Below are 27,941 nucleotides of genomic sequence, written 5' to 3' on the forward strand. Positions count from 1 at the left end.
TTCTAATTTGATCCCACAGACAGCAAAGGGGTGTGTTGGTAGCACAGCACACAAGCACACGCCTCGGCGATTTCCTAAAGAGCGTAATCCGAGTATTCTGAAGGTTCAGCTGCCAGTCCTTAAGGCATATTCATTCATCAGAAGCTCGTCACGCCACTGAAAAATTGGGCACTGCTTGGGCTTTGGTTGTGCTGGGACTTGTGTCCCAAACCTGAGTCTCCAAAGGGTGAATCCCCACACTCCTGAGAAGAGAACAACTTCTCTATCCAACCTGCCCATGTAACAACATTTAATGACAGGGTTTGCCCGGTGCCCTTCTTGGCTTCTGAAGGCCAGTTTCGCTCCTGCTTGGAGTTTTTGTAAGAAAACACGGGGCTGACGACTTTTTGTAAGAAAACACAGGGCTGACGAGGTGATTTGGAAAATGCCCAATTTCTTAATCACTAGATTTTATCAGTCTTTTAAAAGATTACTTAAAGGGGCACGTGGCTGGCTAGGCCAGTTAAGCGTCCGACTTCGGCTCAGGTCATGATCTCACGGTTCGTGGGTTCCAGCCCCGCATCGGGCTCTGTGCTGACAGCTCAGAGCCTGGAGCCTGCTTCGGATTCTGTGTCTCCCTCTCTCTCTGCCCATCCCCTGCTCCCACTGTCTCTCTCTGTCTCAAAAATAAATAAATATTAAAAGACTACTTACAAATACATGCATTCATTACAAAAATGTCCTGATCTCACCCCACCTCTGATGGAGTATTGTACCACCGTTGAGCAGCTTTTCCTTAAACAAAGTCCCCCTGTGCTGCCCTGGGATCCTCAGAAGCAGGCTCGACTAGCTGGCCGGGGGCCCACGTCTCCGGGGGAGCAGAGGGCTCAGGGGTGGGGACAGGTGTCCTTTGTATCTTCTAATCTACTGTGACTCCACTGCCTGCTGCACTTGTTCTTGGTGGTTTTGTGTTCTTAGTGTGGGATTCCTGAAGGTGGTTGGAAGCAAGGATGAAGCGGGGTAGATGCTGAGTCCGGGGCAGGAAGCAGAGTGGTTGAGAGGAGAAGAAAGGGGCACTGGTAGGAGCTGAATTGTGTGCCTGGTGTCCTAATAAGAAGATAAAGCATGTGGCTCCTGATCTTAAGATTTAAAAAAAAAAAAAAAGAAAGAAACTTAAGGGGCCCCTGGGTGACTCAGTCAGTTAAGCATCCGACTCTTGATGTTGGCTCAGGTCATAATCTCGTGGTTTGGGGGTTCAGGCCCCACATCGGGCTCACTCTGACAGTGCGGAGCCTGCTTGGGATTCTCTCCTCCCCCTCCCCTGCCCTCGTGCTCGCTTGCTCTCAAAATAAATGGACTTCTTTTAAAAAAAAGTTATATCAAGAAGAGAAGAGAGACACAGAGACCCCATGACAACAGGTGCAGAGATTGGAGTGACACAGCCACAAGCCAAGGAGGCCCTGGAGCCGCCAGAAGCTGCAGCAGGCAGGGCAGGATCCTCCCGTAAAGAGAGGGAGGGAACACGGCTCTGCAGACACCTTGAATTGGGACCTCTAGCCTCCAGACCTGTAAGAGAATAAATTGTTATTTTTTAAAGCCACCCAGTTTGTTGCGCGTTTGGCCACAGCCGGTCTTGCTGTAACCCTGGCTTCTGATGGATGCAATTAGGAAACCACAGTTGAACCTTGAGTCTCTTCGGAGACACGAGGAAGCCCCTGGGCTCAGGAACCATCCCAGAGAAGGGTCTAACCTAACCAGTTGTGTTGGCATCTCTCTTGCATTTGCGTGACTGCTGAGACAAGAAACTAGCGAGCAGCACTCCTGGAGATCGGGCTTTCAAAAGCCCAAGTCAGTGAGGGGGACATGTGTCACTCGGCTCCGTGTGAGGTTTTGCAAGATGATACAGTGTTGACTCAGCAATTTTATTTCTAAGCCTTAAGCGAACACGTCATCTGTCGTCTTTATTGCGACCCTTCTCATTGTTCTACAGGACAGGAGTCTTAACTGTGGGAACAATGGCTAAATAAGGGGACGTCACTGAAGGTTTGGTGCCAGGAGGCCCCGCAGGTGTTTGCTCACCTCAGAAAATCATCTGCAAAGAAGCAAAAGCCAGGGCATCTTAAAGCATCAGAACAAAAGGCCTGTGTGTTTACCACGGCAGCCCCCCCCCCAGGAGCCCCCCCAGTTGAGACCCTGTGAAGGAGCCTGCTGGTGTGGAGGCGTTGGTCAGACACCTGGGGTAGGTTTGTGAGTTTCAAGCTCCATCTTCCTGCTCTGTCAAAATGAGGTCAGATGTGGTGGCGGTTATAGAGATATGATGGATGCAGGCCGTCGTAATGCCACTGGCGCCATTGCTCAATAGCTTCCCGGCTTCTCTCTTCCTGTTCTGGGGAACAGAGGTGAGGCCGTCATGTTAGTACGGAGAGCACTCTGACCTGGGGAGAGCCACCAAGCTCTTATCAGCCATCAATCCAAACTGCCTACCCTGTGGTGACCTGAACAAACTGTGCCTGGGTGCACTGGTGACAGAAGATCTGAAGTGAAAGACGTGAGGGAACAGTGAGTCCAAAAGCCTCACTGGTGAAGGTGAGAGCCAAGCCCAGGCAGGTGAAAGAGCTGGAGGCCAGGACAGCCAGTCAAGGTCTATGTGTTGGTTCAGTGCCCCTTCCCGTACATAATCACCAAGGGGGCACGGCCTTCACCAGAAATTGGCTCAAAGAAATAACAAGTAAGAAACAAAGTACAAAGATAACCCAGGAATAATGCAAAGAGATGATGGGCTTTATGGTCGAAAAAAATCATGGAAGGCAATGATTGTCAACTTCAAGCAATGGCATTATAAGGAATTTTTTCATCAGGCTTTAAAACTTAATGTGTTGTGTTTTTGGTTTTTTTTTTTAATTTTGCTTTTTAAGTTTATTTATTTTGAGAGAGAGATAGCAAACAGGAGTGCGGTAGAGTGGGAGACAGAATCCTAAGCAGGCTCCACACTGTCAGCGCAGAGCCCGATGTGGGGCTCGAACTCACAAAACCGAAAGATCATGACCTGAGCCGAGATCAAGAGTCTGACACTTAACTGACCGAGCCACCCAGGTGCCCCCAACATTATGTTTTAAAAACCAACCAGAAAAGGGCATGGATGAAGCAAAGTGTGGGGAAATTTGATCATTGTTAATTCTGGGTGATGGTTACGTGGGGGTAACCAAGAAATATATATACTTTTCCATATGAATGAAACTTTTCAAAGTAAAAGGCTCTTGAGGGCGTGATTTTGGCATAAAAGTTGTTTTTTTCTCCAGGTCGTGCCAAACTCTTCTCACCCCATTACACTTCGACAGAGGGAAGGCCTCCCTGGTAAAGACCCAAAGACCCAAACAATGTGCCTTCTGTGCAGGGAACCACATGTGGCTGAGCATCTTCAGCCAAGTCAGGTGTCACACAGCCAACTCCAGATGGCCTGACCCAGGCTTCTGGCTTTGAAGGTGGAAGCAGATCTGTGCTGCCACGCAGACCTTAGAAGTAGGGGCTCAGCACACTGTTTACTCTGGCACTTTCAGAGGCAGAACTCAGAGGCATCTTTGCCTTGTAAAGATGGTGGTTTCGAATAGAGGTGCAGCCAGGCACCACAACAGAACAGGTCCAGTGTCTTAGATGCACTGATGGGCCTTGGAGATGGGGTTCTCAGCCTCTCAGGAAGGTCACTCTGGTCCAGAAATCGCTCGCAGACCACCTGCCTAAACTTCCTGCTTTGAAAATCCAAGTCCTTTCCTTTACCCATAGTAGTTCCTCAGCAGTTGCTTTTTTTTTTTTTTAACGTTTATTTATTTTTGAGACAGAGCATGAACGGGGGAGGGGCAGAGAGAGAGGGAGACACTGAATCCGAAGCAGGCTCCAGGCTCCAAGCTGTCAGCACAGAGCCCGACGCGGGGCTTGAACCCACGAACTGCGAGATCATGACCTGAGCCGAAGTCGGATGCCCAAGCGACTGAGCTACCCAGGCGCCCCCCTCAGCATTTGCTTTTAAGGGGTGGGAGGTAAACCTCAACTGGCAGTTATTCTGAGACAGGTGACGCTGTCACATCAAGATAGCCAACTGAAAAACTAAGGTCCTGACTGAGGAGAGTGTAGGGCTTGGAACGCCCCCCCCCCCCCCCCCAGGGTAGAGGTCTTACCAGCCCGGCCCCCACGCAGGACGCGGTGCTCTGGGGCAGAAGCAAGGGAAGAGGAGGAAAACAGAAATGAGTTTCACTTCCTGCGATGCTCACCCACTCACTCTCAGGCAGGCTGGGCCCGCTTCACCTCCTTGCCTCCTTCCTTTATCAAGCTCTGAGAAGACCTCTCCTGGGTTTGGGGGGTGGGGGTGCTTTCTTTTCTCTCCTCACTCCATCTGTCCACACGGGCCAATTCCTAGATCAAAGTGAGTCCTCGAGACCTCTCTGCACGTGATCCTCCTTCATTTATAAGAACGTTGCTTTCCTGGCAAAACACCTTGGTTCAAATCCCTGACTAGCTATGGCACCTTGGATATTTAGGGATCCTTTCTAAGCCTGAGTGTTTAAAACTAAAAAACAAATTATTAAGGCCTGAGAGGCTGGTTGTCAGGGTTGGAGGGTTCAGAACAGTGCCCAACAGAGCAAGTGCTCCGCCAGTAATCACAGCTCCGTCACTACAGTCCCCGTAGGCCTGAGGCCCCTGATCACTGTCTCCTCTGCCTTTAGTAGAGGACTTGTCATCCCGGAGTGCCTGGCCCCTCACCCTAACTCATCGTGAAAGGGAAAACAGTGAGTGTTCTCCACCCAGATGCAAGGGATTTGGACCTGAAACATTAAAAATGTACAAAATAAAGTGCTAAAAAAACAAAACAAAAAACTGAAGGAATTTTGCAGGCCATATGCTCATTTTTTAAATGCCTCTCCCAACTGTTCACCAAGGTAAACACATATCCAACAGAAATATTTCCCTCTGAGTCGAGACAGCCTGAATTTGGTCTTGATGTTACCAGGAAAGCTTGATTTGGCAGGATCCAAGCCCAATACCTCAGGGGCCACCTGCGAGGCAGTGGGCATGGCCTGCAGCCCTCAGGTACCTGTTGATTGTATCCTTTTCCTAAGAGATGCCATAAAAGGGCAAATCCACTAGAGCATACAAGCCAGGAGGACCACAACTTCAGAACTGAAATCACTGACTTTCTCTAGCAAAGGTCATCTAACCTGGGGCCTTGTGTCCAAGCTCAAGTGCATCAGGAGCATTTCCATCTTAATGATTGAGGAAAGACTCAAACCGACACACTCTGGCCAGCCAGTCAGGCCTATTAGACGTTCCTACACATTTTTGCTCCGGGTACCACTTGAGTACGCTTAATAGATGCAAAGTCAAATCCCACCCCATGGGAGACTGATTCAAAGACAGAACCTCCTTCTGCCCATGCCCATACCCAGCTGCCTCCATGGAGGCCTTGATGAAATCAACATTTCCTGAGGGAGGTGGGAGTCCCATCTGCCCGAGGGCTAATGGAGGGAATAAAGTATGCCGATTGCCTGATAAGAAGAGACTGAGGCAAAGGCCAAAGCCTAGAAAAGATATGAACAGCAACTGCATAGGACACAAGCAGAACACAAAATGTATGGTGTGTCCAACACGATGGGTGAGTTGCTTTCTGAGGTCAGGTTTCCTGGTTTGCTTACAGCCATCAAATAAAATGCTGATCAGAGTGAATAGGTAAATGAAGGGCTTGGTTTTCCAGAATGAGTAGTTCCTAGAGCTGTTGTATTGATGTAAATCCAAGGTACTTGAAAGGTATAACCCACGTGTACCCGAGCTAAGCCACTAGGTGTAGCCGCTAAGAGAACACAGTGATTCCCACGTAAGAGTAGAAAATAGAATCAGCTGAACATTCCCTGAGCCAGTGGAAACCTACGTGTTGTATCCTCTCCTCGCCTTCTCAAGGTCTACAGCCATGTCTGTGCCTTTCTTCCTTCAAGACTCCCAAAGATGTGAACTGAAAGAGCCTCTCTTCCCTCCCTCCTCTAATTAAAATTTAGGGATGGGGCGCCTGCGTGGCTCAGTCAGTTAAGCGTCCGACTCTTGCATTCAGCTCACAGTTCGTGAGATTAAGCCCTGGGTCGAGCTCTGTGCTGAAGGCACAGAGCCTGCTTGGGATTCTCCCTCTCTGCCCCTCCCCTGCCTGTGCACTCTCTCTCAAAATAAAATAAATTAACATTTAAATTGAGGGAGACATGGAGGCAACTTTTGATTTTCCCACAAAGGCCCACTTCCCCAACGACCCTGGCTGAAGAGCTCTTACCATCATTTTGCTCCTCCACGAAGTTCTCAAACTCATTCCTTTGTTCCTCGTAGTACTCTCTCCGAAGCTCATTGGCCCGTAGCTTCTGCCTGTTCTCCGCTGGGAAAGGGCAAGAGGCGAGAGTTGCCTCCAAGAATGGGGGCAGCCGCACGCATTTAGGGGAACACTAATTGTTTTGCCTGAGAAACTTAACCTGGTTGGGAGGGGTTGTTTGAGAGGGAGAAGGATGGCGGTTTCGCTAAGATGGTTGACTCCTGGCGCAAACTTTAAAACTTGAGGGACCCAGGAACTCACCCTCTCCAACCATGCCATTCTGCAAGTGAGAAAAGCAATCACTCATAAAATTAATGGTGCGTCCAAGTGTCCTGGGCCAGTTAGAAACTAGGAATCCTGTGATCAAAAATCAGGAGGGAGTCATCAACTTAAAGTCAATTTCACATTCATACCTTCAAATCCACTCAACATCTTTGAGCACCTGTCACAGCCAAAATGTGTGTTAGGCACTGAGATTAAAAAGGCAAGTAAAAAAGGTTGTGTCCCTCAACTTTAGGGGCCAGTAGTTCAGACAAGGAGAAAGAAATAACAATAAGTGGATGCCCAAGGTCACCTGGGTAGCTCAGTCCATTCAGTGTTCGACTACAGCTCAGGTCATCATCTCACGGTTCATGAGTTTGAGCCCCACATCAGGTTCTGCACTGACAGGTGGAGCCTGCTTGGGATTCTGTGTCCCTCTCTCTGTCCCTTCCCTGCTCATGCTCTGTGTCTGTCTCAAAAAATGAATAAAAGATTAAAAAAAAAATCTTTTTTTAAGTCATGCCTAGTGGTTGCTGTGATAGAAGCGTACACAGGGCACGATCATGGCATGAGTTAGGGAAATCTTAGATGATCCTTGCTATCCATTTCCTTAGGCAATTCCCTCCCTTTGTGTGGGTTGGCCTTAATGACTCTTCTACTGAACTGGAGGTGGCATACCATGATGGAATGTGGCTTCCTTCTTGGGCCTCTCTTGCTCTGCTGGAAGCCAGAGAACTCTTAGTTCTACATGATAACATTGGAGGTCCACTTCTATGCGGCTGCTACACCAGTAGCCCCTTGAGCCCCGGTGGGAATCCCCACCTGAACTAGCACATCACACCTCACCACACTTCACACTTGAAAGTAGCCTGAGAAAACCATTCAAGATTATAGATTTTTAGGTGTAAAATAGTTTCCAGGTTCATCCACTTCTACCCTTAAATCTTGACCGCTTTGGTGTGAGGACTCTGGTTGTCTGGAGGAAGTTATCGAGAGCTCTCTTAGTATCAAGATATTTCTTTTAACTGGGCTTCAACTTGGGGCACCTGGGGGGCTCAGTCAGTTAAGCGTCTGACTTCAGGTCATGATTTCGCAGTCCGGGAGTCCGAGCCCCACTTTGGGCTCTGTGCTGACAGCTCAGAACCTGGAGCCTGCTTCGGATTCTGTGTCTCCCTCTGTCTCTGTCCTTCCCCTGCTCACACTCTGTGCTTCTCTCTCAAAAATAAACATTAAAAAAAATTTAACTGGGCTTCAACTGGACAAATCCACAACATCAGGAAGGCCGTGTCTGGTGCAGGAAGCACTGGACCCTGAAGGACACCTCACACCCCTCTGGCACGATCACATCAAAGAGGGGGGACTAACATGCTGTAGTTATTTATAATATATTACACTATATTATATTATTATCGTTGAACTCAGATTAAAAACCCAGTTAACTATGACTTGATCTCCATGCAGATTTCCTTGGGTAAATCCCATGTTTTCCCCACACTTGTGCCTTTATCCACATAATTGTGGGACTCTTGAGCCTGGTGGAAGGAATTTCCTTTCCCAAGCCTCCCCTGACCCTTGCCCAACATTCATACAATTCTTAGGAGGGAATTGAGGCTCACAGAGGTACAGTGACCTAATCGAAGTCATACAGTTGGTCAGGGTACAGCTTGGGACAAGCCAGAGCCCCAGGTACCCACACTCCACACCTTGGCCCAGAACATACCTGTCATGGCACCATCTTCCTTTTGACCCACCTTGAGCCCCAGTGTGCTCCAGGTACCAGAAAGCCACTGAGGATGGGAAGGAAGGGGTTTGGAGTCTAGGAAGCAAGGCCTTAAGGAGACATCACCAATCCTAAAGAAGCATTTACCATTCCTATGTACTTCAAAAAAGAAATCATCTTCCCACATTGCCTTTTTGGAGCTGCCACAGATGAGACCTCTGACTCAGCAATGGCCAACAACATTTGGGACAAAGTGCCACGTCAACACCGCATCCGGTGCACTGTGGGTGTCCCTTCTTAGGAAGGGATTAGTTCCTCCTCATGCTAAAAGGACCCTGCATCTTTCCCCAGAAGCTTTGCGATGTCAGATGCCTTTTTCCTGGTTCCGAATTCCAGTCTATCAGTGTCACATGCCTTTTACCCACCCTGAGACATGTTTGGGCTCTCCCGTGCACGGAGTCGGCCAAGTGACAGCAGGTGAGCTCAGGGGCACCTTGCGTGTTCAGCCTGTCCTGGACCCCCCACGACCGATGCACAGAGCTTCTGTTTGGGGTGAGGGGCCTCTGACTTCCCATGCCCTTTGTGGTTCTGAACCAGCTGATGAGGATGGAAACTATTCTCCTGTCCTGAATTCACTCCTGCTCCCTGCTAAAAATTTGCCAGGACGTTGCTTCTCTGATTTCCATCAAGAACTGCCCGGGCTCCATCCATCACAGCCCTTTCAGTGTTTCTTGACATTTGTTAACTTCTAAATCTCAAGTTGTAGGAGGCCTGGAGGTTTTCCCAGTGTGGCTAATATTTACTCAGTTGTGGAGGGGGGGGGGGGGGGGGAGGAATTTCATCTCCAAGCATTTTCATTATTTGAAAACAGTCCTGTTATTTTTACCGAGCAAGTTACCTTGCTGAGTGTGCTGAGGGAAACAAAGAGTTTATTCAGACACACAAGTAATGATCAAGCCATAGACTTGGAGACAGAGCTCAGAGTCCTTGGAAGAATCTAGTTCAAGGGCAGGAAACTCAAATGCCTTCAAGGGTCAGCAGGTCATGGAAATGAGGGTCCCTGCCAGGCAGGGGACACCAGGACCTACTTCAGACTGAGGAGACACATTCCAAGCTCAAAAGCCTTTCAAATGTATTAGATACAAAATTAAAAAAAAACAAAACACTGCCAGCTGAGTACCACAATTTCAGGGGCTTATAAATAAGGAAACATAGGCCCAGAGGGGAGGAAGTGGCCAAGGCCACTTAGCACAGCTGTCACCAGACCCAGAGTCCCAGCCCCTATTCCCAGGTGCCCTCTCCTTGCAATGCTGTTGCTCTCGCATGCGAGGCCCTGTTCTATAGGCCAAAAAGCACACACTGAGATACCATGTTTCCTCTTGACTAGAACGTATTTCTCCTTAACATTTTAAACTTCTCCAAAATTGGGATGCATCTCAGCTCTATTAAGTGCATTTGATGTGGCACTGTCCTTTCTGTTCCCTACCCTGACGGTGTAGTTGAAGACGTGACCTGCCATCGAGGACGTGTAATTTCTAATTCAGAGCTGCTGTCACTTTGATACCCAATGGCCCAGTTTGAGCCCTCCTGGGTCCCTTGCTGCCCCACAGCCCAGCCCACTGGGACAGAAAGAACGGGAGGGGGGAGCAGAAGGCAGGCCTCCAGCATCCTTACCGTTGACCTCATCTTGAGATTTTGGGGACCGCTTGCCGCGCCTCTTGAGGAAATTTGAAGCATCTGATTCCTGCATGAAGATCTTCTGTTCTACATCTGAAACTCGAGAGAGGCCGGTCACGAGCGGCATGGGCTCACCAGGGCACCTCAGTAGCCCTGCACCCCGGGGTGGCCCTTGCACTCACCTTCCCGAACGTCTTGTCCTGCCTCCTGCTGGGTGCCCACCGATGCACCAGCGCCCTCCTGCAGCGCTGTGGGAGAGCACAGCATGAGGGCTGCAGCACCCCAAGGGGAACCTTCACCCTGAGCTGGGCTGGGACAGTCCTTCCTAGGCACTGTGTCTTGCCCGGCCCCAGGGTGGGGTCCCAGGTCCCTCACATACCAGCCATAGAGCAGTCTCCCCAGGAAACCAGCAGGCAAGCTATTTTCTCTGCGTTCTATTGTTATACACACACACACCAGACACAGTCATCTGCACAGTAAGCACCCCCTTTCCACCTGGGCCACCTGAGCAGCCTCACCTAACACCAGCGCAACCTGGAGTCTCCCCATACTCACTAGTGAGGAGCACAGCAGCTGAGAGACAGCAGGCGAGAAGCAGCTGTCTCCAGGCCATCTTTGGATGGGCTGAGGCTCCGTTTGGGAACCACAAGGCAGACGGAGAGGGTTCCGCAGACCCTGAAGCCAGCCGCCAGGTCCTCGCTGCTGTGCCAGGCATGCCAGGGGGGAGGGAGGCAGGAGACCGGATGCCCATGGTGGGGAGTGGGAGGGGTCTCAGCCACAGCTTCCATTGGCTGCTCCTCCTGGAGCACTGGAGATGTTTTTGGCGTCCTGCAAACCTCCACTGAAGCAGAGCCTGTCGTTGGGGCCCCGGCCGAGACAGTTTTGAAGAGGCCTTTCCAAGATCCGCACCTAAGGAGTTGCTGTTGGAATGCCCGGTCCCAGACTCAGGATCTCAAAGAGCTCCTGGCATCTGCTCCAGGGTAGGTGAGGACTCTAGTCCTGGAGGCTAAGGCCTGCAGAGGGGGTGGGAAGAGGGCCTCAGTGAGAGACTTTGAGGTATTAGGCCAGGAGGGACCAGAAAGCCTGGAAGAGCCCCTCGGGCAACCCTCATGTGGATACATGGGCTGTTAGAACCGTAACCAGAGTACCCCTCACCTCGACGAGTCACCCAGCTGATGATGTTCCCTGTCAAGCAAAACATAGACCCCTGCTCCGGGGGTCCCAGCACCCTTCCAAGACTTAGAGGAAGAGAGGCAGTGAGCCTTTCACTGCAGAGGGAGAGCAGTGCACAGTGTGTGAAAAGCCCACTGCTGAGCATGGGTGTCTAGAAGGAGACAAAGGCACACCCCATGTGGGGGAGGAAGTGAATTCCTAGAAGTGGGAATGCTACCCAGTCAGAGCTCTGTGGGGCCATCAGAACACAGTCCCTCTGGAGATGTGTTCTTCATGCTCTCGTCGATTATGAGCCAGCCTCGACTCTTACTAGCTGGAGAGTTGCGCTTTGGTCATTGTTGAGAGTTCTTAATGACAACCATCGCTAGGCCTAGAGCACAGCCCACATGTACCCGAAGGTGTGGGGAGAGTGAGGGCACCTGTGGGAGGCCTGTCCCCCAGTTGTCTCACCAGTGAGCTTCTTGGCCATGCCTGGGATGGCAAGGCTAAGTGAGGCCCTTTTGAGGAAATGCAGATAGTTCAGTAACACCAGAGCCCAGGAGCATGTGGAGGTGCTGGAGGTAGGAAGGGCCAAGGTCACAGGAAGGAGTCTCCATCTTTGTGAGGCACCCTAGTGTGTGGGCTGTAAGCACAGACCTGACCAGGCTCCCTGGATTCAACCCCAGCTTCCCACTTGGCCATCTGCATGGCCTTGGGCAAGTCATTTGACCTCTCCGTGTCTAATCCCCTCCTCTGCCATGTAGACTGACCTGAGGATTGGAGTTAGTGCATCCAAAGTCCTTAGAATGGTGCCTGGCATGCGTGGATCACCAGATATGTGTTTGCTGTCGGGACACAGTCATGAACCATTGAATGGTACTGAGCAAAGTGACAGGAGGGATTTTGTTTTTTGATTTTTGTTTTTTAGGAACACTACCCTCCCAGTGATGTGGAGGGTGGGAGGGATTAGGTTAAAGAGCTGGGACTTAGAGAAGGCTTCTGCAGTAGTCCAGGTAGGAGATGGTGTCAGCAAAAGGTGGGGGGTGGGCAGGAATGGAGAAGACAAAGCACTTCAAAGACTGAAGAAAGAATCAGTAGTGGGGCGCCTGGGTGGCTCAGTCAGTTGAGCATCTGACTCTTGATTTTGGCTCAGGTCATGATCCCAGGGTCTGTGCTGGGTGTGGAGCCTACTTGAGACCCTCCCTCTGCCCCTCCCCAACTCACATACATGTGCTCTCTCTCTCTTTCTCCTTCTCTCTCTCTAAATAAATAAACTTTAAAAAAAAAAATCAGGGGCGCCTGGGTGGCTTAGTCGGTTGGGCGGCCGACTTCGGCTCAGGTCATGATCTCACGGTCTGTGAGTTCGAGCCCCGCGTCAGGCTCTGTGCTGCCAGCTCAGAGCCTGGAGCCTGTTTCAGATTCTGTGTCTCCCTCTCTCTGACCCTCCCCTGTTCATGCTCTGTCTCTCCTGGTCTCAAAAATAAATAAAATGTTAAAAAAAAAAAAATTAAAAAAAAAATCAGTAGGACTCAGCTAATTAGCTAAGGGCAATGGGAGGCTGGGAGGTGTGGATTTAGATGGCTCCCACGTTTCCAGTTTGAGTAGCTGGGGGGGATGGTTGGCAAGACCATTTAATGAGGTGGAGAACATGGAGAAAGGGCATATCATTGGACAAATCAAGTATCCAACACTTATGGGATTCAAACCAGGTCTAATGTCAAATCCAGTGCTCTTCTCATTTTCCCACAACAATAATTTTGTGAATATACTAAGCCATCACCACAATCAATTTTAGGACACTTTCATCACCATACCCATTAGCAGTCACTCCCCATTTTCTCCAACCCCCAAAGCCCTAGGCAACCACTAATCTGCTTTCTGTCTCTATGGATTTCCCTGTTCTGGGCATTCCATCTAAATGGAATCATACAATGTATGGCCCATTATGACTGGTTTCTTTCACTTTAGATACTGTGTTCAAGGTTCATTTATGTTCTAGCACACATCAGTACTCCCATTTCTCCCTCATGCGGAATAATATTCTGTTGTACAGATATGCCATATTTTATTTATCCATTCATCACTAAATGGGCATTTGGATTGTTTCTTCCTTTTGAATATCATAAATAAGGCTGATGTGGGGTGCCTGGGTGCCTCAGTCAATTAAGTGTGCAACTCTTGATTTTGGCTCAGGTCATGATCTCACAGTTTCATGGGTTCAAGCCCCACGTGGACTCTGCCCTGCAGGGCCTGCTTGAGATTCTCCCTCTCTCTGCCTCTCCCCCACTCACACTCTATCTCAAAAAAGTAAACTTAAAAAAAATTTTTTTAATTATTATTAAATAATGCTATTACGAACACCCTTGTGCTGCATGGTTTTGTGTGGACATCCGTTTTTATTTCCATTGGGTAGATACCTTGGAGCAGAATTAGTTCAAATGGTACCTTCATGTTTAACCTTTGAGGAAATCTCACATTATATTTTACATGTTCATTTACTCATCTTTCTCCTCTAGTGCTGTGAGGTCTCTTTGATGAAGAGAAGTTTCTATCTTGTTCTGCTAAAATGATGCCCAGCACAGATGTACTTCATCAGTGTTTACTGAATTAATTAATAAAAATACTCCTGGGTGAGGGCAGTAAAAGGAAACATTTATAAGTTTATTTCAGTGGACAATTTATAAGAAGGTACACACACGGACCCAAAATTTACAAGTTAATGTATCCCTGGGTTCAGGATTGTTCTCAAGGTTAGCAGGAACAAATTTTGTGGTGCATTCATGGATTGATTAAAGTGCAAACAAGATGGCTTTAACATTTGCCTCAGTTCGACTGAAGTTTAGACAGGTTTCTTCTTGATGATAGGCTCCCTTTTCTAGAGCATTTACTTTAGAAAACTTGAAACTGTAAATTCTTTCTCTGCCCCTTTGATGTAATGCAGATCTTCTCCCAGTCTCTTGCTGGTCTTATAATCCAGGAATGTCTTTCTCAGGGACCTGGGAGACATCTTTTTGGAATGAAGACACCAGGGCACCTGGGTGGCTCAGTCAGGCATCTGACTCTTGGTTTCAGCTCAGGTCATGATCTCAGTCATAAGGTCCAGCCCTGCATCAGGCTCTGTGCTAGGCATGGAGCCTGTTTAAGATTCTCTCTCTCCCCCTCTCATTCTCCCTCTCACTCTCTCTCAAAAAAAAAAAAAAAAGGAAAGGAAAGGAAAACCTCAAAGGAGATGTCACCCCATCCCCCAATCCCTATGGGAGCATAGACACTTGGCTGTGATGGGCAATTAAAAACTGCAGGTGACCACAATCCCTATCAAAACCACACCAGCATTCTTCACAGAGCTAGAACAAAAAATCCTAAAATTTGTATGGAACCAGAGAAGACCCTGAATAGCCAAAGCAATCTTGAAAAAGAAAACGAAACCAGGAGGCATCACAATCCCAGACTTCAAGCTATATTACAAAGCTGTAATCATCAAGACAGTATGGTACTGGCATAAAAACAGACACCCAGATCAATGGAACAGAATAGAGAACCCAAAACTGGACCCACAAACGTATGGCCAACTAATCTTGGACAAAGTAGGAAAAAATATCCAATGGAATAAAGACAGTCTCTTCAGCAAATGGTCCTGGGGAAACTGGACAGCGACAGGCAGAAGAATGAACCTGGAACACTTTATTACACCATACACAAAAATAAACTCAAAGTGGATCAAAGACCTAAGCGTAAGACAGGAAGCCATCAAAATCCTCGAGGAGAAAGCAGGCAAAAACCTCTTTGACCTTGGCTGCAGCAACTTCTTACTCAACATGTCTCCAGAGGCAAGGGAAACAGAAGCAAAAATGAACTATTGGGACCTCATCAAAATAAAAAGCTTCTGCACAGCGAAGGAGACAATCAGCAAAACTGAAAGGCAACCGACGGAATGGGAGAAGATACTTGCAAATGACATATCAGATAAAGGGTTAGTATCCAAAATCTATAAAGAACTTCTCAAACTCAACACCCAAAAAACAAATAATCCAGTGAAGAAGTGGGCAAAAGACATGAATAGACACTTCTCCAAGGAAGACATCCAGATGGCCAACCGACACATGAAGAAATGCTCAACATCACTCATCATCAGGGAAATACAAATCGAAACCACAATGAGATAGCACCTCACACCTGTCAGAATGGCTAGCATTAACAATTCAGGCAACAACAGATGTTGGCGAGGGTGCAGAGAAAGAGGATCTCTTTTGCACTGCTGGTGGGAATGCAAACTGGTGCAGCCACTCTGGAAAAGAGTATGGAGGTTCCTCAAAAAGCTAAAAATAGAACTACCCTATGATCCAGCAATTGTACTACTAGGTATTTATCCATGGGATACAGGTGTGCTGTTTCACAGGGGCACATGCACCCCCATGTTTATAGCAGTACTATCAACAATAGTCAAAGTATGGAAAGAGCCCACATGTCCATCAATGGATGAATGGATAAAGAAGATGTGGTGTTATACATACATACAATGGAGTATTACTCAGCAATCAAAAAGAATGAAATCTTGCCATTTGCAACTATGCGAATGAAACTAGAAGGTATTGTGCTAAGTGAAATTAGTCAGAGGAAGACAAATATCATATGACTTCACTCATATGAGGACTTTAAGATACAAAACAGATGAAAGGGAAGGGAAGCAAAAATAATATAAAAACAGGGAGGGAGACAAAACATAAGAGACTTAAATATAGAGAAAAAACAGGAGTGCTGGAGGGATTATGAGGGAAAGATGGGTAAATGGGTAAGAGGCATTAAGGAATCTTCCTGAAATCATTGTTGTACTATATGCTAATTTGGATGTAAATTTAAAAATAAATTAATAGAAAAAAATAACTGCAGGTGACCTGAGATTCCCCCTACCCCAGCTCTCAAAAATTCTCATATTTCTGTTTCAGTGGAGTTGACCTTTGTGTCATTCCTCTGGTGCAGTATTCCTGGAAAAGTCTTCCTTGCCTGTTAGCTTTGCTTTTTGCAGATTTAACTTGGACTGGGTCATTGATTCAACCTATCACCTGATCCACCAGGGTCAAGTGGAAATGGCCCTTGAGGAGAGTGTGTCCAGACAAATAAAGTTATTAGATGCTATGACCCATGGTAAGCGTTTTTCCAGAATAAATATTTGAAAGTCCATTTTCTATACCTGACATCAAGAATATATTACGTTCTTTCATGATTTTGCATTCTCAATGGACTAATTATGTTCCTGAGCCCGCTCTCCCTGCACATTTGGTAGGGTGAGTGAAGGATTATCTCAAAAGGGGGACTCATGACCCTTGGAACCAGAAGCTCCCTGGAGCTCAACTTCCTCAGGAGCCCCCACAGCAGGTCTAGGTGAGCACTTTCCCTGCCACCTCCTCAGGTCTCAGGAGCAGTGAGAAGCAAACCCATTAGATGCAAAGGTGTATGTTTTTTTTGTTGAGCAAGAGAGTGATAGCTTGCAAACTCAAAGTTTCAACTCATCTGATGTCCCTCTGGAGTCAACTGTGTCGACACAGGAGAGTGTGGAGAATGAGGGCTTCGTGAGTCAGGACAACATTTCTAAGACCTCTCTGGTTTATTTTCCCGTAAAAGCCATTCATTTTTCTAAGCACCTCGCCAGGGTGTTGTGGGGCTGTTTACAGCTTATTCTCTCACATGCTGCAGAGAAGTATTATCAGTCCCTATGAAAATGGTCCTTACAGGTCTCCCTGTAGAATTAAGTCTGACAGGGGATGTCTCCATTCAGAAAAAAGGCATGGGACATTCTAGAGCTGTGTAGAGAACTGCCATGAGATCACCCTATCTGGGTTGCTGTTCAGTAGACAAGCACTGTAATGGCTCCAAAATCACTAAAATAGTAAAATACTTTCTTATTAGTGGATAAATAGACACTTTCTTGAGCCATCTTCCCAATGCCCTCTACTGCCCCAGTGCCCCAGGCTCTGCCCCAGGACCCCACTTTCTGCAATCCGTTCCCTAAAGGGGTGATGCTTGGGCGCCTGGGTGGCTGTGTCATTAAGCATCTGACTTCAGCTCAGGTCATGATCTCACGTTTGGAGTTTGAGTCCCACATGGGGTGAACTCAAGCCCCACTTCCAGTGAGCTCGAGCCCTGCTTCGGGTGAACATGAGCCCCACTTCAGGTAAAATATGAGCCTGGCTTCGGGTGAGCCCCACTTCTCTCTCTCTCTCTCTCTCTCTCTCTCTCTCTCTCTCTCTTTCTCTCTCCCGCTCCTGGGATTCTCTCTCTTTGTCTGCCCCTCACTCACTCGCTCCCTCTCTCTCTCTCCCTCTTAAATAGATAGGTAGGTAGGTAGGTAGGTAGGTAGGTAGGTAGGTAGGTGGGTGATGCTTGACCCAGCAGGGAACCTCCAGAACGCTGCTATGCTCCCACAGCTAGCCTGATTGATCCAGTGCCTGTCCTTTGCCAGCCAAACGTATTTCATATCACTCTGAATTAGGGGCTTTCTGATAACTCACTGTTCCTATGAACTTACCTTATATGTTGTCCACCTCTCCTTACCGCCTCTGTTCTGTTTTCTCTATGTAGTACCACCCCCAACCACCGTCAGAAATCCTGTGTCTACTGCAAAGCCCATGTATAAGGAGGTTTATAGTATCTTTATTTATAAGAGTACAAAAATGGATTTCAATCTAAATGAAAAAGTAGAGCACATGTTACGGTATATGTGTGAAAGAAGGGTATGTATATTGGAAATATATTCAAACCCTTGGAAACATGGTATCATAATAGGTGTTGACAAAGGGAAGACATAACAGTGTAACTACAACAGGTTCTCCTGGTTTGCTGATTCTTCTAGAATACGGTAGGGTAAAGTAAGTTACTGGTGTAAGGGAAGGGTGAGTTGACCCCATTTTTCTGGGAGAAGGTCACCTTGAATGAATAGGTAGATCTTCACTGTTCTGAAAGTGAATCACTTTGGCTGGTCTAGGAAAAGTGTGTGAAAAGATCTTTCTTTTCAGAAGTGCTCCAAATGACAAAAAGTAGCCTCCCTCTTAGGGCGCCCTGGTAGCTCAGTCAGTTAAGCGTCTGACTTTTGATGTTGGCTCTGGTCATGGTCTCATGGTTCATGAATTCGAGACCCACATTGGGCTTTCAGCTGACATCGTGGAACCTGCTTGGGATTCTCTCCCCTCCACCCCCCAGCGTCTCTCTCTGCCCTTCCCCTGCTCCCTTCCTATCTCTCTAAATAAACAAACAAACAAACAAACAAACTTAAAAAAATTAGCCTCACACTTTGTGGGTGAGAACGGGAAGAAACTTCAGAAGGAAGAGGAAGAGGTGGACAGGTGGAGAGGTGGTTCAGGTCTGTAGGGGGGAGCCTTGGGTAAGTCCTGACTGTGTTCCTTGGGCTTCTTGTCCATGGATCCAGAAAGAGCTGGTCACTAAGATTGCTGAGATTCATTATACCTTGGGCTTGAGACCTAGACTGAGCTAGACTCTCTCCTGCCCCTTGTCTCTCCCCCAAAGATATGAAGTGAAGGACCTTTGCTTTACCAGAGCAGAGCACTCAGCCACCAACATGTAGCCTCCAACATGGCAGCCTGTGCCCCCATCTCTAGGGCCCTGAGCCTTCTGACTGAGGCTCGCTTGTTCCTCCCTTCCCCAGCAGCCTCTTGCACCTTCACCTAAAAGACTGAAACACTGCCCGTATGCTGCGCTGCCCCTGGCTTGGGGAGTGGCACTGTGGTGTCCATGGCTATTGGTGTATCACAGCCCAGATCTTCACTGCTCAGAAGCCGACCCATCAGTAATTTAAAGAGCATCCTGGTCACAGCAGCTCGAAGCCCCTCTCCTGAAAATGACACCTGAGGGGAAGAAGCCCACCTCTAAGGATTTACTGCTCTAGGAGATGACGACAGCTTAGCAATTGCAGCTACTTTAGGGACCAAAGACTTGGCCCAGCTGGCAAGACTTGGGTGCATCTCACCAACCCAGGTTCTAGCACAAACCCCAGCCTCACCAGGCCACTGTCCCAAGACCAAACTCCCAAGATGCAGCCAAAGCACTTTGTATTGCTCCCCTCAAGATCCTCAACGTTCAGCAGGACATAGACTGAATTTTTGGACTCCGCTATTGCCATCAGTTGGGGGGACTCAGATGTTCTCACTCTTGAGATGGATGGAGGCGCATTCACTTTACTCTGAAGGGTCTAGAGGTGTGGACCTCATATTTGAGTGCATAGTCAGATCTCCCCGGTTCTGTAAAAATACACAGTGCCTGGGCCTCAACGTGTGTGTGTGTGTGTGTGTGTGTGTGTGTGTGCGCGCGTGTGCACGCACACACGCACACACACGTGTAATCAGTGAGTACTGGTTAAAATTCCCTGAATCCTTTTATTTTTTTCCCAGCTTTATGAGATACGATTGACAAATGGAAGTTGTATATATTTAAACTGTACATGGGGCGCCTGGGTGGCTCAGTCGGTTAAGCATCCGACTTCAGCTCAGATCATGATCTCATGATTCGTGAGTTCGAGCCCTGAGTCGGGCTCTGTGCTGACAGCTTGGAGACTGCTTCCGATTCTGTGTCTGCCTCTCTCTCTACTCCTCCCCTGCTCACACGCTGTCTCTCTCTCAAAAATAAATAAAGATAAAAAATTTTAAATAAATAAAATAAACTGTACAACATATGTAAACTGTATACATTGTGAAATCATCATCATAATCAAACTAATTAACATAACTATCACCCCAGCCTCTAAGGTTCTTGTTCAATTTATTTGGGGTCGAGCACCAGTATTTTTTACAAACACTTCAGGTGGTTATAACGAACAGCTAAGGCTGAGAACTGCTCGTACAGGATATATATGCTCATTATGCATGTGTACAGATGCACATGTATATATGTACCCATATTCACAGACTCCTGCAATTTTTTATTAAAAAAAAATATATGCATTGAAAAATACTTGGAGTGGTCTTAATTTTCTTCCTTTAGTTTTTTGAGGTTTCTTTTTCAAGTTTTATACATTGATCATGCAGTCATTTATAATCACAAGGAGAGAAGCCAGAGTGCTATTTTTTAAGTAACTTTACTGATCTTTCTAGACCCAGCTCAGCTGTCTATATGAGCCGCTTCAACACCCGCCTGTCGTCGCTCCCCTGAATTCCTCCCAGCCTGTGACCAGCCCATCATCTAGCACCTTCACAGAGACTACAGACACTTCCTCTTTGTTCCATGCTGGTATCGTGGCTCTCCAGCCAAGAAGTGCCTGGAGGGCAGGGTCTGGCATATCTGTGCAGGGACAGGGGTATTATTGATAACCTGGGCCTGGAGTTGTTCAATTCTCTGAACAAAGACTCACTCTCTCTCTCTCTCTCTCTCTCTCTCTCTCTCTCTCTCTCTCTCTCTGGATATGAAACACAGAGCAGCTTTCTGGTCTCAGCATGGGCTATCTAGGAAAACGGAAGGGAAAGGATACATTGGCAAGGCCCATGGAAGATCATACAAGTGAGGTCTGTGGGATAAGAAGCATGAGCCAAGCTGCTCAGGGTCCCTGTCTGTCCAGGAATCTGGTGAATGAATGTATGGCTTATATTCCGAGTTCTCCACAATTCTGGGCGGCTCGGCATGGCTTAAGGCAGACCCAGGAGGAAAGGAACTGAGTCACCTCAGGAAGCCCACGCAGGGGCGAACCGTGCCAGAAGGAAACAGGCACACAGGCCCCAGTCTTGCCATCCTCGCGGGGATGGCTTTGAAACAAGCCTCTGTGGGTGCTCTGCTAGGCTAAGCCGTATATGACAGGCCTGGGAAACCAAAAGGACTGGAAAAGGACAGATAAGAACCCTGGCCTTCTTCCTCCTAGTAAACGTCAAAATGTATCTTACTTGGAAAAAGAAAGCATTGTCCTATGTGATGTCCCAGTTCCACCCCAGCGCTGGGGAATGTATTAGGATGTAGCTTCCCTAAAGTTTGGAAAACACTAGCACTACAAGATGCAAGGATCCCAGGGTCAAATAAGTTTGGGAACTACTAGACTATCTCCCTCCTCTCTGCCAGATTCACAATGCAGGAGCATATTAAAGGCTCTGACAAGTCCTACAGCTGGAAAACTGCCGCATCCCTCCAAACTTAATCGACCATATCATCTTTATTCATGGAGCACCTGTTAACATCCAGGACCTATTTTGGGAAGATCTGAATTGGTTACTTTATGGCAAGAGAGTCCATAGTTAGAATGTTATTTGCCAATAATCCAATTCCATTTCCAAGAAAAAACATAATTTGGGGCACTTGGCTGGCTTAGTCTGTAGAGCAGGTGACTCTTGATCTCAAGGTTGTGAGTTCAAGCCCTACACTGGGTATAGAAATTACTTAAAGATAAAATCTTTTTTTTAAAAAGTCATAATTTCATAAGTATTACATATTTGGAACACTGTCCTCAAACAGTACATTAGCCAATTGGCAGATTATTAACTGGAAACAGTTTTGTTTTGTATTGTATTGTTTTAATGACAGCATAATAAGTTGTGAGCACCAAAGTCATTGATATAGACAAAGAATGGTCTATTGTGGTCAGGATAGACAGGAAAGCTTTCGACAAAGCTCCAGTGTAGAGGAAGCTGCAAGTTTCTGAAGGATGAACACAGAAACCAGGAGAAGCATCCTAAACGGGTTATTGGTCTTACCTTTTGATAAAGCAAAAAAAAATCCAACAAAGGAAGGACAAATATACATATGGGCACACAAAAGAAGGAAAGTCATGCCCTTCCTATGTCCGACTTTGGGCCAAATTGGAAAGATTCTGAATTTGGGGTCATCTGTTCTGACCAGAGAGAATGTCAGGGAAAAATGACGTCTGGTCCTATGACCTGGGCAGACTCTGATTAACATCCTTTTGAAAAACAGCCCCTTAGGGCATGGAAACTCAAAAATCATTGTTCATTTGTATATAACCAAAGCCTCAGGCATATAACGAATCTGTCCTAGAAACAGCAGCCCTTTTGCAGGCACACTATATTTTCATGTCATCAGTTCTCCAGACATCTCTGGGAACTCAAGGCAAGTAGCAAGCTGTGGCCATTGTTGCCAGGGCAGGATCCTGCCCCAGCTCTCTGCTGCTGCTGGACAGTCCCCAAGGAAGGCTGACATCCTTCTACCTAGCTCAGTTCAGCTCATATTTTGTTTTGATTTGTTTTTTGTTTTCACTGAGGTTAAAACAAGGCAAGTAGCTTCTCTAAGATCTTACAGTGTCATAACAGCATGAATTGTCAGTGTGGGTGAAATTATTAACATTAAAAAAGAAAAGAAGTCCCCCTGCCCCAAATCTTTGCCACTTGCACTTTTTTGGCACAGCTGATTCCAGGAAGAGCAGATAGTGATGGACAGGTAGAGAAGCAGCCTGATCCTTGAGGCTCTCCATCCTTATAGAGATAGCTGAGGACTGCAGCGCCTGGGTGGCTCAATCAGTTAAGTATCCAACTTCGGCTCAGGTCATGATCTTGTAGTTCCTGAGTTCGAGCCCCGTGTCGGGCTCTGTGCTGACAGCTTGGAGCCTGGAGCCTGCTTCGGATTCTATCTCCCTCTCTCTCTGCCTCTCCCCCACTCAAGATCTGTCTTTCTGTCTCAAAAATAAATATTTTTAAAAATTTAAAAAAAAATGAAATCTACGTTAAAAAAAATTAGCTGGGAACCGAGAGAAGCAGAGACTGGCTATCATGTGGCACAAAGAGGGTAGGGACACAATTCTCCAAGCATAGGAATAGCTGTTCAAGGATAAGATGAGAGGGAGCCAATGTATGATTGGGTGTGGGTGTGTGTAGTGCCAGAACCAGAATTAGTACATTTGATTCTCAGTACAACCCTCAACCCTGTGGCGGGGCAGTTATCCCCATTTCAGAGATAACCTTTACGACTCAAAATCTAGAGTGTGATGAGCCAGCAATGTATATGCATTCCAGTTCTCTAAATCTTCACCAACATCTGATGACGTTACTGTTTTTAATTTAGCTGAATGAGTGTTAATAAAATCATATTACGCTATGATTTCAGTTTGCATTTCCGATGATGAAGGATGTCGAGCATTTCCTCATGTTCTTGTTGGCCATTTGTATGTATTCTTTTGCAAAGTTTCTGTTCAAGTCTTTTGCTCATTTTTTTTACTGGTTTGTCTTTTTATTATAGATTGTTTATGTTCTTGATACAATATTTTGTCAGATTTAAATTTTTAGGGGCGCCTGGGTGGCGCAGTCGGTTAAGCGTCCGATTTCAGCCAGGTCACGATCTCGCGGTCCGTGAGTTCGAGCCCCGCGTCAGGCTCTGGGCTGATGGCTCAGAGCCTGGAGCCTGTTTCCGATTCTGTGTCTCCCTCTCTCTCTGACCCTCCCCCGTTCATGCTCTGTCTCTCTCTGTCCCAAAAATAAATAAACGTTGAAAAAAAATTTTTTTTTAAATAAATAAATTTTTAATATACTTTTAAATATTTTGCCAGTAAATATATGTGGTCTGTGGCTTGCCCTCTCATTTTCATAGCTGTGTCTTGATGAGCAAATTGTTTTGTTTTTGTATTTAACGTTTATTTATTTTTGAGGGTGAGAGAGACAGAGCACGAGCAGGGGAGGGGCAGTGAGAGAGGAAGACACAGAATTCAAAGTGGGCTCCAGGCTCCAAGCTGTCGGCACAGAGCCCAACATGGGGCTCAAACCCATGAACTAGGAGACATGATCTAAGTCAAAGTTGGACTCTTAACCAACTGAGCCAACCAGGCACCCCAGCAGTTTTTAACTTTAACAAAGTATGATTAGTGGATTTTTGTTTTATGGTTTGTGCTTTCTGTTGTCTAAGAGCTCTTCACCTATTCCAAGGTTTCAAAGATTTCCTCTATATTCTTAGACAGGTTTTATGTTTAGATATATAATCCACCTTGAACTGATTTGTGTGTGTGGTATGAGGCAGGAGTCAACATTTATTTCTTCTCCTTATGGCTATCCAACTGTTCCATCACCATTTGATGAAAAAACTTTTCCATTCCCCATGGGATTTTTGATGGTCAGCTAACTATACTTCTGTGGGGATTATTCTGTTCCATTGATCCTTTTGTCTCCCTTTATGTCAATGCCAATTGTCTTGATTTCTGTGGTTTTTTTATGTCTTAAAATCACATAGCATAAGACCTTCAACTGTGTTCCTTCTTTGGCCATTCTACATTCTTGCTTCTTCCATACATTTTAGAAGCACTCTAGGGAGATTAATTTGGGGAGAACTGCAATCCTAAGAATATTGGGTCTTCCAATCAATGGGCATAATGTATCTCTTTCCATTTATTTCGATCTTTAATGTCTCTCAGCAGTGTTTTATACAGTTCTGTATAGAGGCCCTGCACAGCTTTTGTTGGATTTATTCTTAAGTAATTTAAGATTTTTTTTTAGACGGAATTTAAATTTTTTGTTTTCTAATTGTTTGCTGCTGATATACACAAATCCTATATACTTTTGTGTATCGATGTTTTATCCTGCAATCTTGCTAAATACCCTTATTATAGTAGGCTTTTATAGACCCTTGAGGATTTTCATGTTTGTGAATTAGACTGTTTTCCTTCTCTCTTTCTTTTTTTTTTTTATTCTGTTAATGTGATGGATTACATTAATTGGCTTTCAAATGTGCAACCCTTATTTTCCTGGGGTAAACCCGACTTAGTTGTATTGGATTATCCTTATTATTTACTGCCGAATTCTACTGCTCATATTTTCTTAGAGTTCTTACCTCTGTGTTTAAGGCTACTGGTCTGTGGTTACTTTGTAGTATCATTTTTTTTGTTAAGTTTATTTATTTATTTTGAGAGAGACAGAGACAGTGTGAGCAGGGGAGGGGCAGAGAGAGAGAGAGAGAGAGAGGAAGAGAGAGAATCCCAAACAGGCTGTACGCTGTCAGCATAGAGCCTGAAGCGGGCCTCAAACTCACAAAACCGTGAGATTAAGACCTGAGGCAAAACCAAGAGTCGGAGACTTCGCCGACTCATCCACCCAGGTGCCCCTAATTTGTAATATCTTTTAAAGATTGTCTTGGTGTTATGGTAATGCTGGCCTCCTAGAATGAGTTAGGGAGTCTTCTCCTCTACTTTCTCAACTGTGTGTGAGATTCATATTATTTCTTCTTTAAATATTTGAGAAAATCCACTAGTGAAGCCATCGGAGCTTAGAGTTTTCTCTGAGCCTGGAGTTTTGTGGAAATTTTTAAATTACAGCTTCAGGGGTGCCTGGGTGGCTCAGTCAGTTAAGCATCTGACTTCAGCACAGGTCATGATCTCACAGTTCGTGGGTTCAAGCCCCATGTCGGGCTCTGTGCTGACAGTTCAGAGCCTGGAGCCTGCTTTGGATTCTGTGCTTCAGATTCTGTGTCTCCCACTCTCTCTGGCCCTCCCCTGCTTGTACTCTGTCTCTGTCTCTGTCTCTCTCTGTCTCTCTCTCTCTCAAAAATAAATATTTAAAAAAATAAATTACAGTTTCAGTTTCTTATATATATGTGTGCGTGTGTATATACACACACATACATATACACATGCACACATACATACACACTCGTATATATGCAGCTATTCACATCTTCTGTTTAACCCAAGCTGTCAAATTGATTGGTAGAAAGCTATACACAATTTCCTGTTCTTTAACCTGTTTGCTTTCTGTGCTGTGTGTTGAGGTCCCCTCTTTCATTCCTAAAATTGGAGACTCCCATTTCCTCTTTTTCTCTTTATCACTTTGCTAGGTGTTTCTTGATTTTATTCATCTTTTGGAAGAACCAGCTTTTGTTTTCATTGATTCCCCCCCCCCCCCCCGTTGCTTGTCCATTTTCTACTTAATTGACTTAAGCTCTTCATTATTTTTCTCTTTTTTTGTCTGTCTTATTTTTTGTAGCTTCTTAAGAGGGGAGCTTAAATCACTGGTCTAAGGAGCTTTCTTCTTTTCTCAGGTAAACATTGAAAGTCTTAGATTTCCCTGTCAGCACTGCTTTAGTTGCGTTATCACAAATTTTGATATGTTGTGCTTTTGTCATTAGTTTCTAAACAGTTCCTAATCTCCCCTGTGACCTCGTTTGACCCCAGATAATTGGGGATTTTCCAGAGGACTCTTCCTGATAAATTTTATGATCAGAGAATCTGTTAAGTATGATTTCAGTCCTTTGAAATTTATGGAGATTTGTTTATGACCAGTATTTGGTGTGTGTTGATAAAAATTTGGGTTCACTTTGATTTCTGCAGTTATGGGGTGTCATGTTTTATCAACATCAATGTCTAAAAAAATGCTTTGAGGAGCACCTGGCTGGCCCAGTCAGTAGAGCATGCAGCCCTTGGTCTCAGGGTCATGAGTTCAAGCCCAGGTTGGGCACAGAGGCCACTTAAAAAAATTTTTTTTGGAAAAACTATGCATCTCTTCACGCATTTTAAGGTGGTAGCTGCAGTTTGCTTAAAAGCTTAAATAATTGCAAGGGACTGTAGGCATATTACATGCATTCACATTTTTAAGTGACGTTCCTGTATTGCCCTTTTGAATTTATCCAAGGGAATCCAAATACAGTAGTGATTTTATAGCCACCATCATCCATTTCTTTAAAAAATGAATGAACAGGGTCTTCGTTAACAGTTGAAACTGTGACATATTTTCCTCTTTCTCCTTGAACTCTTATTTTCAGTGCATTGGGATGATACGGCAGGTGCCAAGATCCTAGAGCCCTTCCATCCCACTTGTTCACAAACTGTTCTCCTGATGCAATGGATCCTTAAGCTGTAAGGCGCTCATTTATCACCGTGTCATACTTCTCTACAAGTGTTGTGTGGTGTTCTTTTTTTTCTGAAGCCATAATTCCTTGTGTTAGAATTTTTTCTTCTGGATTGAGTTGTTGTCACAGTTGCTATTAGTGCATAACTGATCAGACAACATAATTACTATTTATTAATTTAGAAACAACAAATGATTATTTGTAGATGTTAGTCATTTCCTTGTGAAATGAGTGTATTGTTTGCAGATCAGGTTATTTCTGTGTGGCTATTATTGCTACATTGGTTCAATCAGCAACAGTATTCTTCCTGGGACTGGTTTGTTTTTTCATTTTTATTGCTAGAAGAACTGACAAAACTTTGCTTCTAAATAAATAGATGAGGCAACAAGTTTTAGTATAGTAACTGTCACCCAATTCTTTTAAAGCTTTCTTAGTTATGAGCCAAAAATCACACAGTGATCTATCATCAAATACTATTTGTAGAGGCGCCTGGGTGGCTCAGGTGGTTGAGCGTCCGACTCTTGATTTCAACTCAGGTCATGAGCTCACAGTTTGTGAGACCAAGCCCCATGTTGGGCTCTGAGCCTGCTTGGGATTCTCTCTCTTCCTCTTCCCCTCTCCCCATCACACACTCTTCCTTTCTCTAAAATAAAATAAAATAAAAATATTATCTGTAAAGACCCGTCAGCTGACAGGTCCATGAGACCTCTTTCAATTTTGATGAAAGCCAAAAATTGGAAACCACCAGAGTTGGAAAAGGATTTGTTACCCGTCATTAAAGTCATTTGCTCTCTCCGCTTCTGGAAAATAGAATAAGAAAGATTTATTTTATCAAGCCTCATTATTAAACATTTGCTAATAAAATACTTTAACAAAAATGTCATCACAAGCATGCCTTCTGTTAATTTGGTCAACCACTGGATCAACAGACTTTACTCATTGCTTTGGGGCGTCTCCCAGGGTTTGGTAAGCCCTTCCTTTGGGGAGTCCCAGAGTGGCTTTGCTGAGGTCTCTCAGGTGAATTTGGCACAGGAAAGTGAGTGCCCCAGGGCC

General features: G+C 45.9%; 2 protein-coding genes across 2 annotated transcripts in view; one reads left to right on the plus strand and one right to left on the minus strand.

Annotated features, from left to right (window-relative positions):
- MCM10 (minichromosome maintenance 10 replication initiation factor) overlaps nt 1-3,765 on the plus strand; it is a 44,801-nt gene extending 41,036 nt beyond the window's left edge. Inside the window, exon 20 of the mRNA XM_032593823.1 lies at nt 3,279-3,765. The gene's annotated coding sequence lies outside the window, so the exon portion shown is untranslated. The remainder of the gene's footprint in view (nt 1-3,278) is intronic.
- On the minus strand, nt 2,268-10,591 carry UCMA (upper zone of growth plate and cartilage matrix associated). Its single transcript, XM_030321910.1, has 5 exons — nt 10,530-10,591; nt 10,157-10,222; nt 9,972-10,067; nt 6,284-6,382; nt 2,268-2,365 (listed from the first exon to the last, which is right to left on the minus strand). The coding sequence occupies exons 1-5, from the start codon at nt 10,585-10,587 to the stop codon at nt 2,268-2,270; spliced, it is 417 nt and encodes a 138-aa protein (XP_030177770.1). The 5' UTR covers nt 10,588-10,591.
- Between the last annotated feature and the right edge of the window lie 17,350 nt (nt 10,592-27,941).

This window comes from Lynx canadensis, chromosome B4 (genome assembly GCF_007474595.2).
Source record: "Lynx canadensis isolate LIC74 chromosome B4, mLynCan4.pri.v2, whole genome shotgun sequence".
NCBI lineage: Eukaryota > Metazoa > Chordata > Mammalia > Carnivora > Felidae > Lynx > Lynx canadensis.